Source organism: Lytechinus pictus, chromosome 1 (genome assembly GCF_037042905.1).
Source record: "Lytechinus pictus isolate F3 Inbred chromosome 1, Lp3.0, whole genome shotgun sequence".
NCBI lineage: Eukaryota > Metazoa > Echinodermata > Echinoidea > Temnopleuroida > Toxopneustidae > Lytechinus > Lytechinus pictus.
The window spans coordinates 14,309,479-14,331,431 of NC_087245.1; the positions used below are offsets into that span (position 1 = coordinate 14,309,479).

The 21,953-nt window shown below is 36.3% G+C and overlaps 2 protein-coding genes across 2 annotated transcripts; one reads left to right on the forward strand and one right to left on the reverse strand.

Annotated features, from left to right (window-relative positions):
* Positions 1-414: 414 nt before the first annotated feature.
* LOC129257858 (uncharacterized) lies at positions 415-12,760 on the reverse strand. The gene is made up of 6 exons (XM_064096626.1): positions 12,511-12,760; positions 9,078-9,434; positions 6,585-6,944; positions 4,395-4,520; positions 3,152-3,312; positions 415-2,520 (listed from the first exon to the last, which is right to left on the reverse strand). The coding sequence occupies exons 1-6, from the start codon at positions 12,578-12,580 to the stop codon at positions 1,504-1,506; spliced, it is 2,091 nt and encodes a 696-aa protein (XP_063952696.1). The 5' UTR covers positions 12,581-12,760; the 3' UTR covers positions 415-1,503.
* Positions 12,761-16,828: 4,068 nt separating this feature from the next.
* On the forward strand, positions 16,829-20,554 carry LOC135153675 (rhodopsin-like). Its single transcript, XM_064097695.1, has 2 exons — positions 16,829-17,131; positions 20,312-20,554. The coding sequence occupies exons 1-2, from the start codon at positions 16,829-16,831 to the stop codon at positions 20,552-20,554; spliced, it is 546 nt and encodes a 181-aa protein (XP_063953765.1).
* The last annotated feature ends 1,399 nt before the right edge of the window (positions 20,555-21,953 follow it).

A 21,953-nucleotide genomic window follows, 5' to 3' on the forward strand; every position in this document is an offset into this window, starting at 1 on the left:
GCAATTAAAATCACAATGGAGAGCTGACAGATTCCGATGCGTTTCCGGTTCACCAACTTTCGACAAAAGCCTCTCAGCTCTCCACTGTGATTTGATTTGCATTTTCAAAGGAATTGTAGGTTTTAAGAGAGTTTCTCCGTAGTAAATGCGAAAAGTTCCGATTATGCCACTCGACAGGCAATGCGCGAAGCAAAATTTGTATTCTTTTTTAATATATATTCAAATTATCCCCCTCCCTTTATTTTGTTTACTTATATTTCTCTGCTTATCTCTCTTCACCTTCCCTCATAGGAAATTTCTTTTTTTTTGCACCGCTAATAGGAGGGTGGGTAATGCCTAATGGGCGTGTCTGCTCAGTGCTCATGGATTAATGAGTAACACATTTAAAGACAGAGTGAAATTTAGTCTGCATGTTGATAAAACAAAAATACATTAGATTTATTTTAAATAGTAAAACTAAGTTTCTACATTGAACGCGACAAGCCTTTAAAGGATATTTTCTTGAAACAAACTTTGACTTCTTTAATCGCAATTCAATAAAAAACGCATTTTCTTCAATCAATGTATACTAATTCAAACATAAACTACTTGCTTTCTTTTCTCCCACAGTACGACTGATATTCCCTCTATAATCTTAGCAGGATATAAAAATACCAAACTACTTACAGTGACTTGAAATTAGCGTTAGAAATATATGAGCCAAGAAATGGCTGTGCTGACCGTCGATCACCAAAGATGCTGAAGAGTGTGTGTCACTATTATTACCAACAAGCCTCTCTCTCTCTTCTTTCTCACAAGCCCAAGGCACTGCAATCTCAATTATTCACATTCATGTTCACTCAGCCTCGCACTCTCATTTACATTACAATAGTCATTACAGCTTCTAGAGAAGGAATGAGAATGTGAAGTAATACCTCAGTCACATTTGCTCTATGGTGCGGCGGCCGTACGGCGAGTAGAAAACAATAGTTTTATTCATTTTTATTCAAACCATCTATGTGTAGCTATTGCAAAGAAATATGTTAAAACGGCTGTTTTCGACTCGCCGTAGGGCCGCCTTAAAGCAAATGTGACTGAGGTATTATTTACAGGTTGAAAATCATTCAGATCGAAAGAGTAAAAATTTGAGTCAACACATTGTATATTCACGAAGACGTGCATAAAACTGTTTTATGACATAATGCTAAACATTAAATGTCACATTTTCGTTATTTTCATCCAAATTTTATGAAATATTTAGCATTGTTTTTATCTGATTATACTCCTATCTATTTCATCATAATATTTTCAGCCTGGAGCCCATGCAAATCTCTTTCAAATTTGTCCTGCATGAATGTAGTCCTATGTTATGAATAAACCAGATAATCAGCTAAAATTATTGTGCACCAAAATGATCCATGTATAAATTAACCATCTTTACGATTATGAACGTCGCTTTTTTATATTCTTATGAATTTAAATTTGAGGTCACATGTTCTCATACGTTAGGTCTCGGCCATAGTGTTATTCAATGCACTCTCTCTCAAGATAGGTGTGCTCGATTGTTGAACTACTTGAGACCGATTCTCTCACCGAATATCTTATAGGAGACGAATCGAGTTCATCTGACGTTGTCCAATCATCGCTGCTGCTAGCACGGTAACGTAATTTTTCGTCACGGTTGGACGTAAGTTGCCGAAATCCACCGCTTTTCGGTGTCGACGTTTCGCAGATGAGGTAGCCGAATTCGTCAATGTCACAATGTGAGAATCTCAAATCCTCTGTCGACATTATTGATGTTTTTGAGGACGACAATTCCCTAACCTTGGAAGGAGGAAAGTTACAAGACTCATCTGATTGTAACCATCCATTACTCTGTAAAGAACAACAACAACGGTTGGCATTAGATGATTCACTTAATCTGCTTCCACCAAGTCCTGACGTGCACGACATCACACTGAGAGAATCGTCATCAGATTTCGAGGTAGCACCGCGTGAGACGATAAAATCATCTTTACCATACCTATCGTTAGGTCTTACACGTCTTGGTGATGAATGTCCAGGACATCCCTCTCCAGATCCATACCTCTTAATTTGACTGTCGTCAGCTGCCGACCAATCATATTGGACCTTCTCAAGTCCACATCTCCTACATGTGGCACGAGGTTTAGGGCCAGACACCTCGTGTACATCATAATATGCTCGTGAAACAGGCCTATCAAACCCGAACTTGTCAATTTCTTCACTTTCATCGAAAGTATACTTGCCTAGGGGATCGGGTACGCAGGCGTACGCGCCATCGTTTCTTGAGGACTCAAATGCAACTTGTTGACTCAGATAAGGGGTGTATATAACCTCGCTAAAAACTTCATCTTTCAAAGCATGACTGTTCTTTAACATATCATTGGTGCTGTCACTTTCGTCATCTAAAAACGCGTGTCTGTGAACGTCGGGTGGGGAGGCAGAGAGTAGAGACGCGTGTTTTCTGATGAATCTACGAGGGGGCAATACTGGTGCCGAATCTGTGACAGTGCAGTATATCTGAAGGACAAGAAATAATGATATAATGAAATGAATTGAATAAATAATTGCGATATTCTTTAAATCGCATTTACATTTAGTTGGAGCAGACATATAGCCTGCATGATTCTATTAAAGATAATACATATTTATTTCTCTTGCGCTAAGTAGAACATTACACTCTTGTTTTTTGTTTCTATTTTGCATTTTCATATTAGCTATTACATTAATTTTTTTCGTAATTAGAATTATGAATTCTACTTACAAGATGCAATACGCATAGTTGGAACCATGCTTATACCATAAAGCTTTCATCACAAAAGAAAATCCCCATTTCATCAAACTTACCATGATAACTCCGCCGTTAATTGTACCGTCCGAATTCTTGATTATTATTGGCTGTTATAAGCCCGTTACAAAGTCAGTTAAATCTAAATGACAAACTGACCATACCTTGGGTATTTATTCCTATATTTTCTCAGTTGTAACGTTGACTCTCATTTTGATATTATTCTTCTTTTTGATATTTTTCTCAACTTTTCTTTTCACTACATGACCCCCCCCCCCTCCCAAAAAAGGGGGGCGTTCGCCCATACCCCCCTCCTGTAGCACAGCCGTGATCACGGCAGTAACTTTTATCAAATGTATTTACCATTCCTTCTGTCTGTGTTAAGTGATCATGGTGGCGTCGTCTAAATTTCACCCCCACATAACGCAGGAAGATCACGAGCAAGATGAGAAAGAATGATGCAGAAAGAGCACCGAAGATTATTGAGAACTTACGAGAAATGTTTGTCCATTGCATGTTCAGTACTAGAAATAAAATAGGTGGAACTTAAAGTTGTAAGTAGGTCTAAAAATTATTCCAACGAGGTATCAAAACGAAAAAAGGAAATAAAGGATGTATTACATGATGAAAAAGCTTTAAGAATAATTAATTGCAAAGGCAATATTATAATAATACTCGTTCAAAACGCACATTAAAATCAGGATTTCATCACCATAAATGCGTTATATCACATGTATATAAAGTGTGACGGGCTTTGTTGCATATGACCCTACACCCTTAAAAAAAAACTACGACCAAGAAAACAAAATAAATAGGAGAAACGGAAATAAAATGGAAACGGATGAAAATGAAATACATGTATGTCAAAAATCTCTTACAAAATTGGATTTTCGTTTTCTAAAATTAAAAATGCTAGAATTTTCGCCTTCTCACGACTTTTGTGAAATTGTCCTCTATGTGCCATGGTAGTTCCTTTATTTTTTTTTTGGGGGGGTGAGGGGGGGGCTCATCATGCCACTGTTTGAGTGAAACATTTTTTTTTATTTATTCCCATATTGTCAATCCTTATTCTTATTATTTTTGGTGAGCGCCCTCTTAAAAAATACCCAGCACAAGAAGCAACAGTAAAGACATTATTTTTTTTTAGAGAGTGGTTTGAGAATTGTTTCAATCAATAGCGGATCCAGGGGGAGGCACATCTGGCTCCCTCCCCCTTGAGAGTCATAGTCAATATTTTTAATGTAAATATGCCGGTAATACACAAGTGTGCCCCCTTTTTAGAGCCACAGGAAGACAATGAGGATCATTTGCTTCTCAAAATTGACGCGGGACAAAAATGACCTTCATTTTTTACTGAAAACCTTTTTTTCTTTTCCTTTTTTGCTTGTTAAATTTTCCTAGGGAAAATGTGCCCCCTCCCTCTTTTGAAAATCCTAGACCCCCCCCCCTTTGTTTTAACAAAAGTACGAAGGTTTGCTATGCAAGTAGGCCTAATACAAAACTGATAACAGACAGTTACTTACTCGAAAACGATTTCTCTTTGGGGGCGTGAGTAAAAAGTTTTACCTCTTTTCTACTCACAAGATAAAGTATCTGTCTAACATACCCCCATTTATTGTTGTTCCTGGATGTACAGCACTGCTTTCCAATGTAATGACGTCATTGCTACCCCGTTCCGATGGGGATGAAGATATTGGTATGGTAGTTACACTTTGAAGTAGTGTAGACTGAGCTGTAGGTAAGAAATAAAAAGAACAATTTTATGAAATCTTTTGGCGTACACGCAAATTATGATGGGAGGCAAGACGGTTACAAACTAGACAGTGCTATTCCATACACTCTAAATTCCAAGGATTTACAATAAATCCGGATCGGCTGTGAATAGTGTCCGGTCGAATTTTGAATTTATTTTAAATCTCAAAAGATTTAAATTCAAATCTTTTAGATTTATATTTAAATCAACAATGTTTAAATCTAAATCTAAAATTCGGCTGGTCAATATTCACAGTCGATCTGAATTTATTTTAAATCCTTGGAATTTATAGTGTATTTTTAATTTTATAACAGGAGTAATATACACGACACACACCTCTTTTTATACTCTTCCTTCTTCTATCTTCCGTTTTTTCTTCCCCCTTTTTTTTTTTTTTTTTTTTACACTTCTCGCAAAATCATGGTGGCTGTAGCACCCTGCTATCTATAGCACCCTGAACACAAGTGATATTCATACAAGGAATTGCGGATACTATTATCCAGGCATCCCTGGCCAAGGGAAACTCGCATCAGCATGAGGGTACTTCTTCCTTCAGGTTCCTGCCAATACAACTGGCGTACTGAAGTGCTACTGCTGCTCCCAATCCCCTACACTCTTAAAAAGGTTGAGCAAAAAAAGGCAAAATTTTCAATCATCACTGGGTAACATACTGTTCACACAACTATTGATTAAAATCTGTCCAAATTTGGTAATAAACACTAATAATTGGGTAAAAAATTTGCTCAATTGGATAATAATTACCCACAATATATATTGTGTTTTAAACAACATACATTACCCAACACAGTGGACAGTATGTTGCCCAACATTTTAAGTGTGTATAAAAATGTGTAATACCTGATTTAACCATTATTGATTGATTTTCTTTGGTAGTTTATATATGTATTATTTCACATTTTTATTTGATGAGAATAAAGTAAATTAGAATTTGAATATCGAAGTTTAAAATCATCTAATTTCTTTAAATATCATTCCAATTTGACATTTTACTCGCCAAAGTTATGACAAAAGTAATGATTAATGATATAAAATGCTATTTTGTAATTTTTCGCTTTGCCCCTTGCAATTTTCAAAGATATTTCTCTATATTGAAAGCCTCAACCACAAATTTATGCCTCATAACGTCCATGGACCTATCCACGGAGGATTATCTATTGTTACTGGGGGTGCTGTGACAATGCTCAGCACCCCCAGTAACAATAGACTAATCCTCCGTGGATAGGTACATGATAACGTCACTGCTTAATGCGATCATACTAATTACTGATTTTACAAGTGAATAATTATTAAGACATTTTTTAAAATAAAATATGATAATATGATGACGCGTTTCATCATCATTTGTCATCTAAGAAGTTGGCACGTTGAGAACTTTGTTTTGAGTGGTCGATATGTACAGGTATCCGACTGTCACTATAGTTATTATTATGTCCGTTTACTGAGGCATTTTATCTCCATTACTTTCTTTCATACATCGAATAGACAGCGTTTATGATAAAGCACACGTTTAATGGTGCTTCAAAGAAAAAAAAAGTGTTTTAATGGCCTAGCAAGGGTTGTTAAAACTTGCTTAGATTTTAACCTTAAAAACACAAGCAGTTGGAATCTCAACTGAAAGGTAAGGAATATCTTCATCTAATTTTTAAAACGTTTAATACATATTTTTATATTTACAAATTCAAATTTTACGAAAATTTTTCTCTATCAAAAGCAACATGAAATACATAGACAAATCGCTTGTCATATATATCTCCCATATTTCCCATCCTCATTAGTGGCAAACATCAAATTTCTTATATGATTTCATTACAAGCCTGGGAATTAATCTGCAATATAGCAATAACAACGCTCAATGTTAACAAAATCTACACAATAGAACCACAACACTGGGTATTTACGAAACTGCATAGGCCGCCTAGCTGCTCCGACTGGACAATCATAAAACGTAAAAAATACGTCATAGTGACATCATTATGACGTTAACATTACAGTCATGGAATCGTGAAATTATTTGTTTCTCACCAACTTGTTCAATTGCCCGCAATTCTATCCGAAAACCGGATTCGGCGGTGACGAAATCCGTAGTGAATATGATCAGTACCGAGGACCGGAGAGAAATAAAATATCTATACTCGCTGATTTCGATCAAATTCCCAGTTAGATCGTGCCAGCTATCCATCTGGTTTGAGAACCTTTTTACACCATCGCCGATGTAGAGATGGTCCCTATTGAACTCGAGATCGAAGTGGTGAACGATGACGGATACGACGAATCCATCGACGGCTTGGAATTTCCAAAATCGGTAGCAGTTTTGGGGGTATTCGGTGGGATAGCTTGAAGACTGAATGAAATAACTCTCACTTGCATCAAGGGTGATTTCATCTGGAAAAAAATACAACGAAGTCGCTAAAATTGAAGCGAGCAACACAATCAATAATGAAAATTCAATTCATGGCCTATCTTTAGTTTTACTAAATCCTCCTAACGTACATATCACTTTTCCAATTGATTGCTAGATTGTTTGAATGTATGTGCCCTAAAACGGCAGTGATGACTGTGACGAAAATAGAATAAGAATGCATTTTATACACTCTAAAAAATATTGGGTAAAAATGCTCCATGAGGGTAATTGTGTGTCCAACCAACATTGGACATTTCTTTTGGGCATTTTTATTTATCCAGTGTGATTAACAATTTTGCCCATTCTAAAGTAACTGCTGCTTATTTTCTAACCTTACTGGGCAATATGCTTCCCGCATTGGGTAAAATACTGCCCTAAATTGCAACCGCGTAGCCAGGATTTCATTTTGGAGGGGGCGGTAAATGCACGCGAAGCGTGCCAACACTTACAGAGCGCGCGAAGCGCGCTCCCTAGGGGGTGGGTGCAGGGAGGGGGAGTTTCCCCCTCCCGCGCGAAGCGCGAAGCTTTCGGTGTTTCATAAATTGAAATAAAAAGGAGCCGCCTCCCTTGTCTCTAGTACCTATATCAGCTCCAATTCATTTGACTACTTGTGATTTTGAACCTTGTTTTCAAAAGTGATTTTAAAACGAACAAAAAAGGGATAAAATGGAGGAAATTGAAATAATATTAACCCCGCGCGAAGCGCGGAAGCTAAAGCGTTTTTTAATTTTTTTTGCAAAGAAAATGATCCCGAGAAAAGGTTATTTTCTAAGTTGTATTGCTAGTACTTCCCTTGGAAAGATCAGGTTTGATTACAAACAATTTAGCGACAGTGCATATCTTAACTCGCAAAACAGAGGAGAAGAAGGATATATGCCGGGAGGAAGATATTCCTCCCCGCTCAGAGCAATGAAACTCTGAAATTTCAAACGGGCGGACGTTTCATCAAATGTAGATATCTCTAATTCAGTTAATTTTCTAAGATTATTGAACTTCATTACAAGGAAAATAGTGCGCAAAAAGTTGAAACTTCTGTGATTATTGAAATTATATAAAACACGATGATGTATAATTTATTTCACTTATCCTGATGCGCTTCACTTTGAATGATAAAGAAATTTAAGTGTCATTCAAAATTTCAAACTGAGGGCGCAAAACAGGACAGGAGATGAATGTGCTGGGAAATGACATGAAGTTGAATAGAATTTGATAAAAAAATATTGCACTTTTTTTTATTTAATACGACACGAATTTTATACCTTCCTCTTTTTCAATTAGAAACCTGTTTGCCCCCAAATTACGGTTGTTTAGTAATGAGCTGAAAAGCGGGAGAAGTTGCCTATATGGAGGTGACGGCAGAAATTGAGATAAAGATTTTACCCGCCAAGGAGCCGACCCGACCAGAAGTTGCGCGATCAATTAAAAAAAAAAGATAAATTCATATACTTCGGCCTAACCTTACTCTAATTCCATGCCCTAATGTATACGTTTGAACTTTAACGGGCAAGAAACACATATAGCTGAGGTGGAAAAACAGGGTTATAGAGAAAGGGTGAGAGAAACAAAGGAGAACTGCAATATTGTCATTTAACCGCGGAAGCAAAATTCATATATATAAATTTAGAGCAAGAGTTAAGGAGTTTCTTTTTTGAGAAAAAAAAAAGAATAAAAAGAAAAACCCACAAAGCTACCTTTCTTCCCTTTCCTCTCTTCGCTTTTCCTTTTCTCCTCTCTTTTTCCCCTTCTTTTTTTTTCTTTTTGGGGACGTTTTGGGGGGGGGGCGACCGCCCCCACCGCCCCCCCCCCCCTGGCTACGCGCCTGCTATTGGTTGGACACATAATTACCCTCGTGCTGGTTAAAATTTTGCCCAATGTTTTTTACAGTGTAGTATGTAGAGGAGGAAAATAGAAAGGTAGAAAGAGGAGGTGAAGAAACGGGAAAAATATAATAAGATAAAAGACACAGAGAAGAACAAAACGAGGGGTAAGCGGGCGGAGGAAATTTATAAACAAGGTACAGAGGACAATACCACAGTCCCTTTTTTATATTCTTAGACAATTGTTTAATCAAACATATATATTTATATCTCTTTTTTTTTTCTTGTTATGACTACCTGTTTGATTGACGACTGTGATCTCCAGTGAAAAGGATGCTGATATTGAATTAATGTAAAAACCTATCCAGACTGCATTCCTGAGAGAAGTTACTTGACTCGTCATAGTGCGTCCGCTGAACTTTGCCAAGGTGGTGTACTTTCCGTCACTTGTAAACATTGCATTATGGGTACTATCTGGTTTGAGTCCATCGCCGATGCTGATGAAATCAATACCGGGTACCAGGTTGAAAGAAATGAATTTGACCCGGATCCGAAAATGTTCGGACGTATTGAAAGAAAGAGTTTGCCATTGTCCATGATTTACCTGACCGGTTGACAGACGTCTTACTGAATCTGTTGATAAAAATGAATGCTCTGAAATAAAAAGAAAAATATAAGTCATAATAAACAGTTAGGATGTTGTGATTTTCGTAATGATTATTAATCATCTTCATAAACAAGCGGAATACATGGAAATGCTTTATCACCCAAATACATACAATATATTTGGAAGGAAATGGACAGAAATATCCAAATGAAGGTAATTGTCTTTTACACGTGGATTTTTGTTCTTACAACTTGTTGTTATATCGGCATACATGGCTATTTTACGATTTTGCGGTACCAAACACTTGTCTGTATAATATGCTCTCATGCCCGTAATCTGAACTCGGGTTTAAAGTTGTGGTTTAACTATGGAGAGCCGATTGGAGCACAAATCCCCGGAACAACACACATTCGATTTATTAACTCATATGACACCCAAATTGTTCATAATTGTTTGGGAATGAAAACTGAAGTATTTTTCTTCATAAATGAAAGCAAAATGAAACAAAATAATAAAAATAAGAAATATACAATATAAACAGAATTTTTGAACTTTTGGCTCCCCATAATTTTAGCACAGAGTTAGAGACCGTGGTCTAAGTTAAACCTGACTTTAGAATACGGGCCTATGGGTTAAGATTGAAAAAAGGATGTAATAAGTACACCAATAAGGTCAATGCGATCCCGCTGTCAAAATACTTGCTAATTTGAATCATTTTTATTAACGTCAATATTCCAATTTGCATGCTCTTTTTGTATGAGTGCCAGAAACCGATGACCAATTACGACTATCTGCCAAGGGCTTACACTATCAATTGCCATTATTACAGTGGCACTATTATACTTTGTACCAATATTACACTTGTCCTATACAAGAAGCCCTAGTCGATATTTGTTGTACTTATATGGGCTTTCCTCAGAATATGACAGGGGGTAGAATTTAACGTTTGTGCGAGATACCATGCCAATTCACATAGATCAAATAATTTCATATTATGTTCTGAAGCCCAGACCAACCTATTGTGTGAAAATACGATTTAGGAGGCCACTTGAACCGTTCTTTGATATCAAGTGGATTTGTTTTAATCATGTACTTGAGTTATCCCTTTCTTTTCCTGTAACCAGTGGCAACACCAATCTAATACAAGTAGGGGATAAGTGGATTGCAAAACAAAATGTTGGCCAGGGTATGGGCGGACAAGAACAAAATGCGTGTACCGCGAATCGAGCGCGAAGCGCGAGAATCATATCTGGTATATATGCAAAAGAAAGCTTCCTAAGAACGAGTGAGGAAAACTTTAAAAATTTACAAGAAAAATAATATTATTTGTCTTTGCACCTTGAATGAGAAGCTTATGTCAGAATTTAATTCCTATTTACAAATTGCTAAACAAAATTGTCATTTTTTTTTTATTTCTGGGGGTAGGCAATTGTCCCTATATGCCCCATTGGTTCAACGGCTTGCTGTTTTTTTTACTCCCTTCACAATTTGTTTATTTCTGTTATATGGGGGCTAATATCCTTCTACCTCCTTCATCTCGTATAAACGTTACAACAAAACTAAGTATCTCTGTACACAAAACTAACAGGGAACTCTGTAAAATTTTCAACTTTCAGTTTCTGGTCAAAACTATTACACTTTGTATTCACACAAAATATAGTCCTACACTAAACGAGGAAACAAAATGTATTTTGTGGAAGGCAATGCTATTTGGGATATAGAGTTTTACACTATATATGAAGATGAAATAAGTAATCGTGAAAACCAATGTGTTTGTTTTCAGCTGAAATATCACTTCAGAGAAATGCAATCAAAGTCTGTAGAAGCATCGGAGTTCAAAGGGAAATGTGAGAACGAAACGAATTAAACAATACATGTCAAATTTGAAATTAATAAACGGAACAATTTAAAGGCAGCAAAGAAATATGATGACCTAGTAGTGCAAATTGCATCTCTCAATAAATTGTCATTACAAGCAGTTCATAGTTGCCATGTATTACTATGATTCAATTATATATTTATTTTCACACTTTGAAAACACATTGAAATATAACGCAACATAGGTAACAGCATCAATATATTATCATAAGAAAAATATCTTGGCTTGTCAGAGATGACTACCTGACATGATTAATCTCAAATCCGTCTTGAAATCACCGATTATGCTATTCATTTGGATTATGTTCTAATGGAAATAAATATAAAATTATGAAAATGAAAGAAATGAAGATAAAACTGAAGGCTTGAATCACGCCTGATATTAGGCATGCAGCAATACACAGTGTCGGATGCATATTTGAAAATAAAATGTTGATTTGACTAATGAGCCCCTGATATTATACATGTATCTGTAGAACTAGTCGATTTACGGTGAGAATAGTTAGCATTGCTCTTTGATACTGGATTAGTATCACTTGATTTCCCTCATAATATGATTATAAATCAATTTCAAAATCAAAGCAATTAAACTAAAAATACAAACTTTCTCTCATACAAACCCATGTACGAAATAAATTGCATTACTAGCGTTGTTATTGATTTATCATTACCATTCGGGCCTACCATTGTCATCAGTGTCATCATTGTGATCATAACTTTTAGGAATGATCATGATGGTCATCATTGTCATAATGAAATTATTTATTTTGTTATCAAAGCCATCATGGCCGTCGTCGTCATCATCATCATCCCCGTCATCATCGTCATCACCACCACCACCACCATTGTCATCATCATCGTCCTTGTCGTCATCATCGTCATCAACTTTATAATCGGACATGATTGTGGGCTCAATCGGTTGAGCGCCCGCCTCATAGAGATTTGGGTTCGATCTCTGCTGGCAGAGTGATACCAACACTTTTAAAATGGGACACTCAGCCTTCCTGCCAAGCGATCGACATTTCAGAATGAAAAAAGGCTGGGATTTGTGAGATGACGACAGCATGGTTATTGTTACGCATGACAAACTAGAAAAAAGAAGGTATCATTGTTATTATCAATGTCATTATCATAAACAATATTGTTATCGCGTTCACTGTGTTAACCATTAGGTACTAATCCGAACCTTATTAGTCACAGAAGCAAATATCGGCTCAACTGAAAACGAAATGAAAGTGAACTTACTTCCTCCAGAGCAGATGCCAGTCACCAACAGAAGATGAAAATATATATACCCCCTCCTAATACCTTCCATTAATAACAGATAATAAATGACATCCTAGAAGAAATATAAAAGACAAATGCCTTGCCAAATCAAGATTGTGAGTGTCTCCAATAGATTGTCTCCAACCACTACTTTACTTATAAATCGTTGCAGTGTTATATTTTCTCTCTTATCGCATGGCTTATCCCATTAACGAACACGGTTTCACATGAAGTATACTTTCACAAAGTTTTGAATATTAACAAATCTTTCTGAGCTGAAAGTAAAAGTGCAATGAAGAGTATTTGTGAAGTGGTCAAAGATATGGTTGGTAAGGTCAGATGATGGACATTATTTAATTTTATTTCTTTCGAGGAGGAAATATAAAATGTAGGAAAACACTTGTCCAGAAAACAACCAAATTGACCGCGACCCCTTAAAACTATTTATCTTTTATTTTATTTGATGACAAAATGAAAAAAAATGTTTCCTTCAGCGCTCTGGATCACCCATCATTAAAACCTTTTATTTCCACGAGAAGGTGGAATAATCAACATCAAATAATATACTACATGATTTCATCGGAACACTTTCCAGTCAAATTTATCGAAAATAACACATAAAATATACATTCAGACATGCTTTAGGTTAAATGTGAACATGAAGAATGTTCAAGAATGACATTATATGTTTCTCTATTTTCATGAGCGAGTGGAGAGCCGCAAGCAAATTGGTATCTGGGATATTGATAACACAGTCATGTTCAATATACTGTTACCCCAGTCATGAGATTCTCACTGAAATATTTCGTATTATCATCATACTGATTTTGTTAGGTTAGGTTAGGTTAGGTTATAAGTCACAGGCTGGTAAAATTATAAAAGTTATCTTATACAGGTTGTCCTCCGGGTGTAATTTGATTACTTATAAGGAAAGAAAAATATGCATATCTTGCACATTACATTATTGAAATTTATTAGATATTATTTTGAGTTTTCCATGCATGGATGGGTAATGTAATCAAATGGATCATCCACAGAGGCATGTGAGCGGGTTTATAAGATGGAGTGCTGGTTGATATGAAAAAAATGACAAGCACCAAAATGTGTGTGTGTGTGTGGGGGGGGGGGGGGCTCACTCCAGATTGCAGGCGCCTTTTGTCCAAAAAAATCCAAATGAAACACAAACCCCTCTAAAAAAATGAAATGTGGCTCTGGCCTATGTGTTATTTTATCCACATAGCATACACTGTTGAAAAATCCTGATTTTACTGATAAAAAAGAAGATTTTGCAGAAAGCAATAACAGAATCATTCTATAAATTCATAAAACAGGATTTTTTTCTGCAATTTAACAGAACAGGTCTGTTTAAAAAGGGGAAAAGGGTGTTTTCTTTAAGGAAATATGTAAGGTTCCATACACCAAATACCAATTTCCTGTAAGATTACGCAATCTGGTCAGATTACAGGTGTTCTCGAGACTCTGCTGCAGGAACTTCTTTTATTTTAAGAATAAATTTTCTAACAGTGTACCAACCAAATTTCCAGGGGCTATACAAGCAACCCCCTCCCCACAGCCCCTCCTCCCAGAGCCATGATCATCCATGGTCATCATTGAGGAGACTTAGCGTTGCATTCGTTCATTACAAGAAATATTTACATGATGATAAATGAGGCTTTAGGTAAAAGCAAGCACTAGTATCAAATACGAGTACTGATTATGCAAAGTTGGATCTTTGACATATATACATAATTATTTTGTGTTCGTTTTCACGTTTATTAAAGGGTTATTCCATGAAAAATACATTAATCCCTGCAATGGCCGATTGGCCGGAAGAATCGCAGAAATGGGGCAAAATGATATAATTTTCCTACCATCACCTAGGGTTAAAATAAATTCTAGACAAATTTATGGGTCAAGCGAATATGTCTCAATTCTGTATTGTTTAACAACCAGGATCTAAATGAACTTGATATGTGATACTGGGCTGATAGTACTTTAATGACGTATTATTTTTTTATCAATAATACCCCACGGAAATAGTCACAATTTGATTCCGGTCATTTGTATCATGTATGTATGCTAAAGCCTCGTACCAACTGTCGTGCGATCCATTACGAACGCTACGATTGGACCTTCGTAACTGATCACGAAAATTTTTGAACCATGCAATTTTTTTTCTACGATCATTACGATTTCTACGACTGATCTGATAAAATCTAATACGATCTGTTATGATCACTACGATTACTCCACGAGTAAAAGCACCGTTTCAATTGTATCGCGAATCGTGACAGATGGAACTAGGTATTATGAGCTCAAATACAAACAACAACAACAAAACTTGACAAAATCAAATAGGACGAAATAAGCTCAAACATACCTTTAATGCGGGTTGCACCCATATTACATACTAAATGACAGAGTCACCTGGGTGCAACTATCATTTCAGTCATAAAGGTCCATTTCTGGCCACATTTGACTAATATAAAGTATTTGAACAGGGCCGATGCCACAAAGGGGGGGGGGGGGGCAAACCATCCAACGAGTTTTCAAGTAGAGACAAAGAAGAAAGCAAGAAGGAAAGCAACGAGCCTAAACGAAGAAAGATTTGGGTAGCTGCACTTGACCTCAATGATGTCAGCTTTATATCACTTTTCTCCCTGTCGAGATAGCCTAATGTCGTCGCCTCTCTTCGTGACTGACTAGATATGCAGTTGTCTCTTACTGACTATCATTTTAGTATTTTCTGATTATTTTGTCAAAGAATGTCAAAAAACAAAAGCAGCGTAATGAGCAGATAACTATGAGGGAGCCCAGACGTGATAGATAGGGCTAAATTTTTAAAGAGTTTATAGCGAACAAGCAAAGTTTTTAAATTTGTTTCATGCATGTTTCATCTAATTTTGTGATACATTTGACATGATATTCAGAAAATAATCATATTTCACCCTTTTCCATTTTTGGTTATTGGTCTCTTTTTTTGGGGGGGGGGGAGGAGGGGGAAGCTTCTCCAATTTGTACACCAGTGATTACAATGAACCTTTGGAAACCTTTTAAGCTCTAGATCACAACTTGAGGTAAATTAGCACCAATCCATACAATTTATTTACTAATCAGGAGCGCGCTCCAGTTTTAGTCTATATACATATACTTAAATTATGTTTTGATCTATATTTATGTCATGCATTTCATACAAATGCCATGCTAACCCTAAGTTCGTGCTTTTCTTTGTTTTCATGCATAATTATCATTAAATACACACCAAATGTTATTTTAGTAAATCGAATTAGTATATATATCCATCATTGACCCGTATGACGATGACGTATCGAAACAGTCGACATTTTAATGCGATCGCTGCATCACTTCAATAAGTCATGTACCAAATAATTATGTAGATTAATAGTTGGTTTGAACATTCCTTGTTTAGTAAAATGAAGTCAGGAAAACCCAAAATTGGACAATCCAGAAACAGGCAGCGGCATAAATGTAATTATCGTTCTTCCTAAATAATTTATGAGAGTAGTATATTGAAATATAATTACTGATCAATCTGAGGATAGTTTCCTTGAATGGTAGTTTTGGTTTTGATACCAAGGCCGTTGCACTGTGAATTTTTAAGCTTTTATATGGACAGGCACCTTGAATTGTAAATAAAACGAAAGGAGATAAACACTACGCGAACATCCGCCAAAAAAAAGAAGAAAGAAATAGATAAAACTGAAATGACAGCACTCGGATATCATATTCATGAGACTCCATAATGGACCAGCAACCCGATGCTCTACGTCCTTGAACCTGTTTCCTCATGCATTATTACTGTGCATGTATAATAGCTTTTTATCAATGACATGCAAGAGCTTTTTTCTTCATTTGAAAATTAATCCGCTTTAGCGATGTAACTCTACAGTACTGCTGTCAATATCGGCGCATTAAGTTCTTTTGACGCAGCGGCGTCCGTATAGCCCTACTCATTAGTGTCAACAATCATAAAAGGCCTATAAAAGGGGAAATGATGATTTTTGTTATCTTAAATCCTTTACATTTTTAAGGATTTCTTTTCTATATATCTTCTTCTCTAAAAATGTTATGCAATAAGGTGCTCATATCATCCGCGTATCACATTCTCTCTGTATCCCTCTTTTTTTTAACGATGAGACTCTACATTCGCTTTTCATCGAGAGAATTGATATTCTGAAAGAAGACTCTTTACGGAAAGACATCAAAGTTCACTACGACGTTTGACTACGATTTATCCGTCAGTCATATCAAAGGACAGTGCCCACTGCTTATAATCATGACGCCGAACGTCACCGACAACGCTACGGTTCAACACCGGTTCATGCACGACCTCGGGAGCCCTGCCCAGATTGCCGAGATCCTGACGCTGAGCGTCATCCTAATCGTAGCATTATCGGCAAATATCGTGGCTTTCACTACGATCGTTCAGGATAGGAAACTGAGGAGTAATCCACATAACCTTCTCGTACTGAACCTCATAGTGATGGATTTGGGTATCGCTGTCCTCAGCATGACTTTCTCCATGATTTCAATCTTTGATGGCGGTCGGCTTCTCGAGGCTTTTCCAATCTTATGCAAGGTAAAAATCATTATTATTATAAAATTATGTACAGGGGTGGCGTCACGGGGCAGGGACAACAGGCCCTATTGTGTTTTGTTATTCTTAAAAAAAGAGGAGACAATGACAAAAGAGAGTAAAAAGAGAGTGAGAAAGTTATTTTTGAAAAAAAAAAAGGAAGAGATTGTGAAAAGAAAAGGCTTACCAGTAGTTGCGGAACTATGTAATCAATACTAAGCATACCCTTATTTTTTCACTGATAGAAAAAAAAAGAGAGAAAACATTTAAAGTTCACTACTTAAGTATACGCAGGCCCCGTCTTTTGCTATTTGAATGATATGAAGAGTAGGAGATCTAGCTGTTTGCTATAGAGGATTTGACAAATTGTCTGACGATGAGTGGCGACAAACTGGGTCCTCATCCCCACGCCGGAAGACCCACCACTCTTCTGCCTGGGCGATATTATGAGCACCAGATAAATATGATCCACTGATTACGTATAATTATGATATACATGGAGGTTCACTGTTACAAGTACTTCAACTCTGATTTAATTTTTTAATTCAATTCATTTCGAAAAGCAAGGTTTTACATTCAAAATCATTTGAGCTTAAAAAAGCATTCGAAAGCTTAATATTCAAATGTTGTCTACGCCCCTGCTGTAAAAGATGCAGCTAAAACATGTTGAGGCTGCAAAACTACATCCTAACAGAGCTTTCAGTTGCATTTGATGGGTGCCAAATGTATATTAGTGTGTTCGTTGACATGTTTTTGATAATATATGCGAATGAATTACGGAGAAATAATTGTTTTCATGATGAGTGTTCCAATGAACTAGTGTATAGCTTCAATAGACCGAGGTCAAAAAGCACTTTGGATATTATCAAGAATCGTGCTCTGGGGATAACTGAAACCATAATGACCTTGTAACTCTTAATAGAATCGTGCTTCAAGCTACACTTTCTTCAGAATTTAATGAAGTGTTCGTCTTTCATCCAAGGATATCTGCAAAAGAATCATTACAATTCAATCGAATCGACTTCTTTAGACAATGGTGCATCATGGAATGGCTTTGTGAGTTTCATTACTTAAAGGTCAAGTCCATCCCAGAAAATAATTGATTTGAATAAATAGAGAAAATTTAAACATGAATAACGCTGAAAACTTCATCAAAATTGGATGTAAAATAAGAAAGTTATGACATTTTAAAGTTTCGCTTATTTTTCACAAAACAGTTCTATGCTCAACTCAGTGATATGCAAATGAGAGAGTCGATGATGTCACTCACTCACTATTTCTTTTGTTTTTTATTGTTTGAATAATACAATATTTCAATTTTTAATAATTCGACCATTAGGAACCCCTTGCTTGAACCACAAATGTTAAAATAATGGAATTGCATGTGTTCAGGGAGGAATGAAACTTTGTTTCACATGACAATGACGAAAAAAATCCAAATATTTCATATTTCATATAATAAAATACATAAGAAATAGTGAGTGGATGATGTCATTGGTCCCCTCATTTGCATGCCGACCAGGATGTGCATATAACTGTTTTGGAAAAATTGAGTGAAACTTTGAAGTGTTATAACTTTCTTATTTTACGTCCGATTTTGATGAAATTTTCAGTGTTATGCTTGTTTGATTTTTCTCTTTCTATTCAAATCAGCTTTTTGTTGGGGTGAACTTGTCCTTTAAATGTTGAAAACTTTCCAAATTGAAAAAAAGAATAGAAAAAAAATTGAAGACAGGTATATTTCTTTTATACTCAATTTTATGTTCACATGATAGGGTAGTACATCATGACAATTTAGTTTCTCATAAGAATATTGCAATAAGTGAGAATAAAAAACATGGTTTTTCTCGGAATGTTCTAAAATGGACCTAACCCCTTTTGCAACTAAACTCTTCAAATATAGACCCACTTGAATGATAACATGCTAATTAACTACTCAATACATTACCGCAATAATTGTGTTACCAAGTAGCAAAACAATTTTTTCCTCTCAAAACATTTCTCTATACAATTTAAAGGTCAATTTATTCTCTGTAGTGTTAGTAGATATCTGGAAACGTATATTTTAAGACTATGAGAGACCATCCACACACATTAAGTTCACACCCCTTTAATGTTTTCTGTACTGCATTGTATCACAAATTCGCTTATGCCGCTTGTTTGGCGCATGGAAATAAAAGAAATGTTGGCGTTTCATGTGTAATACAATGATTATCTCTTTTTTATGGGTTAATTGATAAACCTTTCTTGTATAAATCATTCACAAACGAAATGATATTGCACGTATTGGAAAACTGTAGGCCTACTCAATAATACAAGTACTACGATGAATGCAAAATAACCCTTGAAATATATCATGATTGGGTACGTAGCCATTAGCCAAATTGATAAAAGTAAATGGCGAATCCATGGAAACTCCACACTACTTCACCTAACAATTTCAAATCGTTTACTCTTTCATTTCATTTAAACCAGAGGCAGAGGCGTACGCAGGGGGTGGTGTAAGAGGTGTTCAACACTCTTCAATTTTTGGATACCCAACCCCCCTAAAATTTAGTTTAAGACCTTTTTTTTTGCTTGTCGAATTTTTTTTTGAGGTACGAAAGCAAAACGACGTAACATTTTTGGTGAACACCCTTTTTTTTTTTTTTGGGGGGGGTTGTCAACATTTCATTCAGCTTGAACCCCCCCCCTCAACAATCATGCGTACGCTACTGATTTAAACTACTCTCTAGCAATGACACAATATTTGAAAATATGAAAGGGGATAACACAACCTATATTTCTAATTAAAAAACAACAACATTTCTAAAGATAGATGGGTAAAAGAAAATAAGCAGTTTCAATCGCAGAAAAAAATCTTAAAATCCATTGCACTCCCTATTTATTTGCCAAGCATGCAAGTATTTGCAATAAAAACGTTTTTCAATCTCGCACAAAAGGTGAAGTACGACCAGTTAAATGGTGACAAAATGATTATTGCCATGACAGAAACAATTAAGCTTTCCCACCTTAGATTATAATGTTATCACACCGCTCTTTTATCTGTAACAACCTTTATTTTTAAAAAGCATTCAGTCACTAAAAGCACAAACCAATAAAAAAATACTGACATAATATCCCCTCTAGTTATTTTTAATAATTTCATCTTCATTTAATTATTTACATGCTTTTCTTTTGCAGATCAATGGCTTTGGCGCTTCTATGTGCACCATAGGAAACTTCGCGACTGTCTTGTTCATTTCAACTGACCGGTTAATGGCGGTTGTTTGGTCTGCTCGCTATCCGTCTTCCCGTAAGCGGGTAACCGTCATGATCGTCATCATCTGGATCATTTCGCTATTGGTCGGCATAGCACCGTTGACTGGTGAGATTCTGCTTCTTTTGATCCATCAGACGATGTACGGAATTCTAAGATTATCATAGCAGGGGTCGCGGAACAGTTTTTAAACTGGGGGGAGGGGGGGGGGCTGAAAATCATAATCAGATGGTAATTTTTACGTTTTTGAACACGGGTTTGGGAAAAGTGGGTGGGGGGCTGAAACCCACCATGCCCACCCACCCCTACCCTCCGTTTCCGCGGTCCCTGCATAGACCTTATAAAAGGTGGTTCTCAATATGATGGAAGAAAGGTGACCTTTGTGTTCATGTCAAAGAATTCAGGGGATAAAGGGAGAAAACCCTTCTTTCCCAAAAGAGGTTGAGTTTTGTCACAAAAGGCTTAGAATCATACTAGGGAGTATTCGCAATTGCGACGCTAACAAATTCTACAACGTAGGCCTATAACATTTATTGTCAAAATGACATTCATGACCAAGCAGTAGGCCTATTTTTGAAAGTTGGTGGACCAAAAACAGCAGTTTCATCTTTGACTCCGGACAAACGACACATTCGCATTTCTTCGTCAGCTCCGAATATTACGACGATCAGCTGTCTCGGTTCACCAATCTTTGACAGAGGCCTATTCCTACAGTAACATTAATAATGCGAGCGTGAGGCGCGAGCAAAAAATTATCGATATTCTGATCTGAAACTGGATAATTCAAGCACGTTTTAAATAAAGAACAAGTTGCGTATCTCAATAAACATGCCTGTGCGTGTTTTAGACCTGCATGCATTCTGAATACATTTTCCAATCATGAAGATCAATAATGCAAGCTCGAAGCGCGAGCTGAACACATTTGGTATTCCGATCTGAAAAGGGTCAATTCAAGCACTATTTCAAGCACTGTGTAGGAAAATTGTAAAGTGGATGTGGATCACACTTAATGAATAATGCGAGCGCGAAGCGCGAGCTGATATTTTTTAAATCATTATTTTGACCTTGAAACGGGACATTCTAAGGACATTTTGCCATCATATGAAAATGGTGACTATCTTCCTATTATTCCTAAGCGCGAGATGAAACTTGTCGATATTCCATTGTGTAATAGGGCCAATTTAGTTATAAGGAATTCATGAAAATTTTATTTTCTTATTTATTAATCTAATATGCTTAACCAGAGCGTGGAATTTGTTGATATTTAGGCCAAAAAAATGGACATTTTAAGCATTTTGTAGTTATGAATAGGACGCATTGGTTAATATTATTTAACAATGCGAGCGCAAATCGCGAGCCGAATTTTTTTATAAACTGTAATGAAAAGGGGATTTCCTAAGTAGCTTGTTATAGAATTAATATACATGTAAAGGTATACATAACTCACCAATCAAAATGAACCTGTAGTAGAACCTGCTCTTATTATGATCATGCGACGAGAATTTAAAACCAAATCGATGCACCAATATTTTTGGAACAGTGACAAGTCTTATTGCCATGTCCCTC

Excerpts from the sequence above, each read along its gene's own strand:
- LOC129257858 (XM_064096626.1), bottom strand. The coding sequence starts at position 12,580 with ATGGAAGGTATTAGGAGGGGGTATATATATTTTCATCTTCTGTTGGTG. Across the intron at positions 9,435-12,510 it reads TGGCATCTGCTCTGGAGGAA|AGCATTCATTTTTATCAACA; the intron begins GTAAGTTCACTT and ends TTTTTATTTCAG. Across the intron at positions 4,521-6,584 it reads GCGGGCAATTGAACAAGTTG|CTCAGTCTACACTACTTCAA; the intron begins GTGAGAAACAAA and ends TCTTACCTACAG.
- LOC135153675 (XM_064097695.1), top strand. The coding sequence starts at position 16,829 with ATGACGCCGAACGTCACCGACAACGCTACGGTTCAACACCGGTTCATG. Across the intron at positions 17,132-20,311 it reads CTTTTCCAATCTTATGCAAG|ATCAATGGCTTTGGCGCTTC; the intron begins GTAAAAATCATT and ends TTTCTTTTGCAG.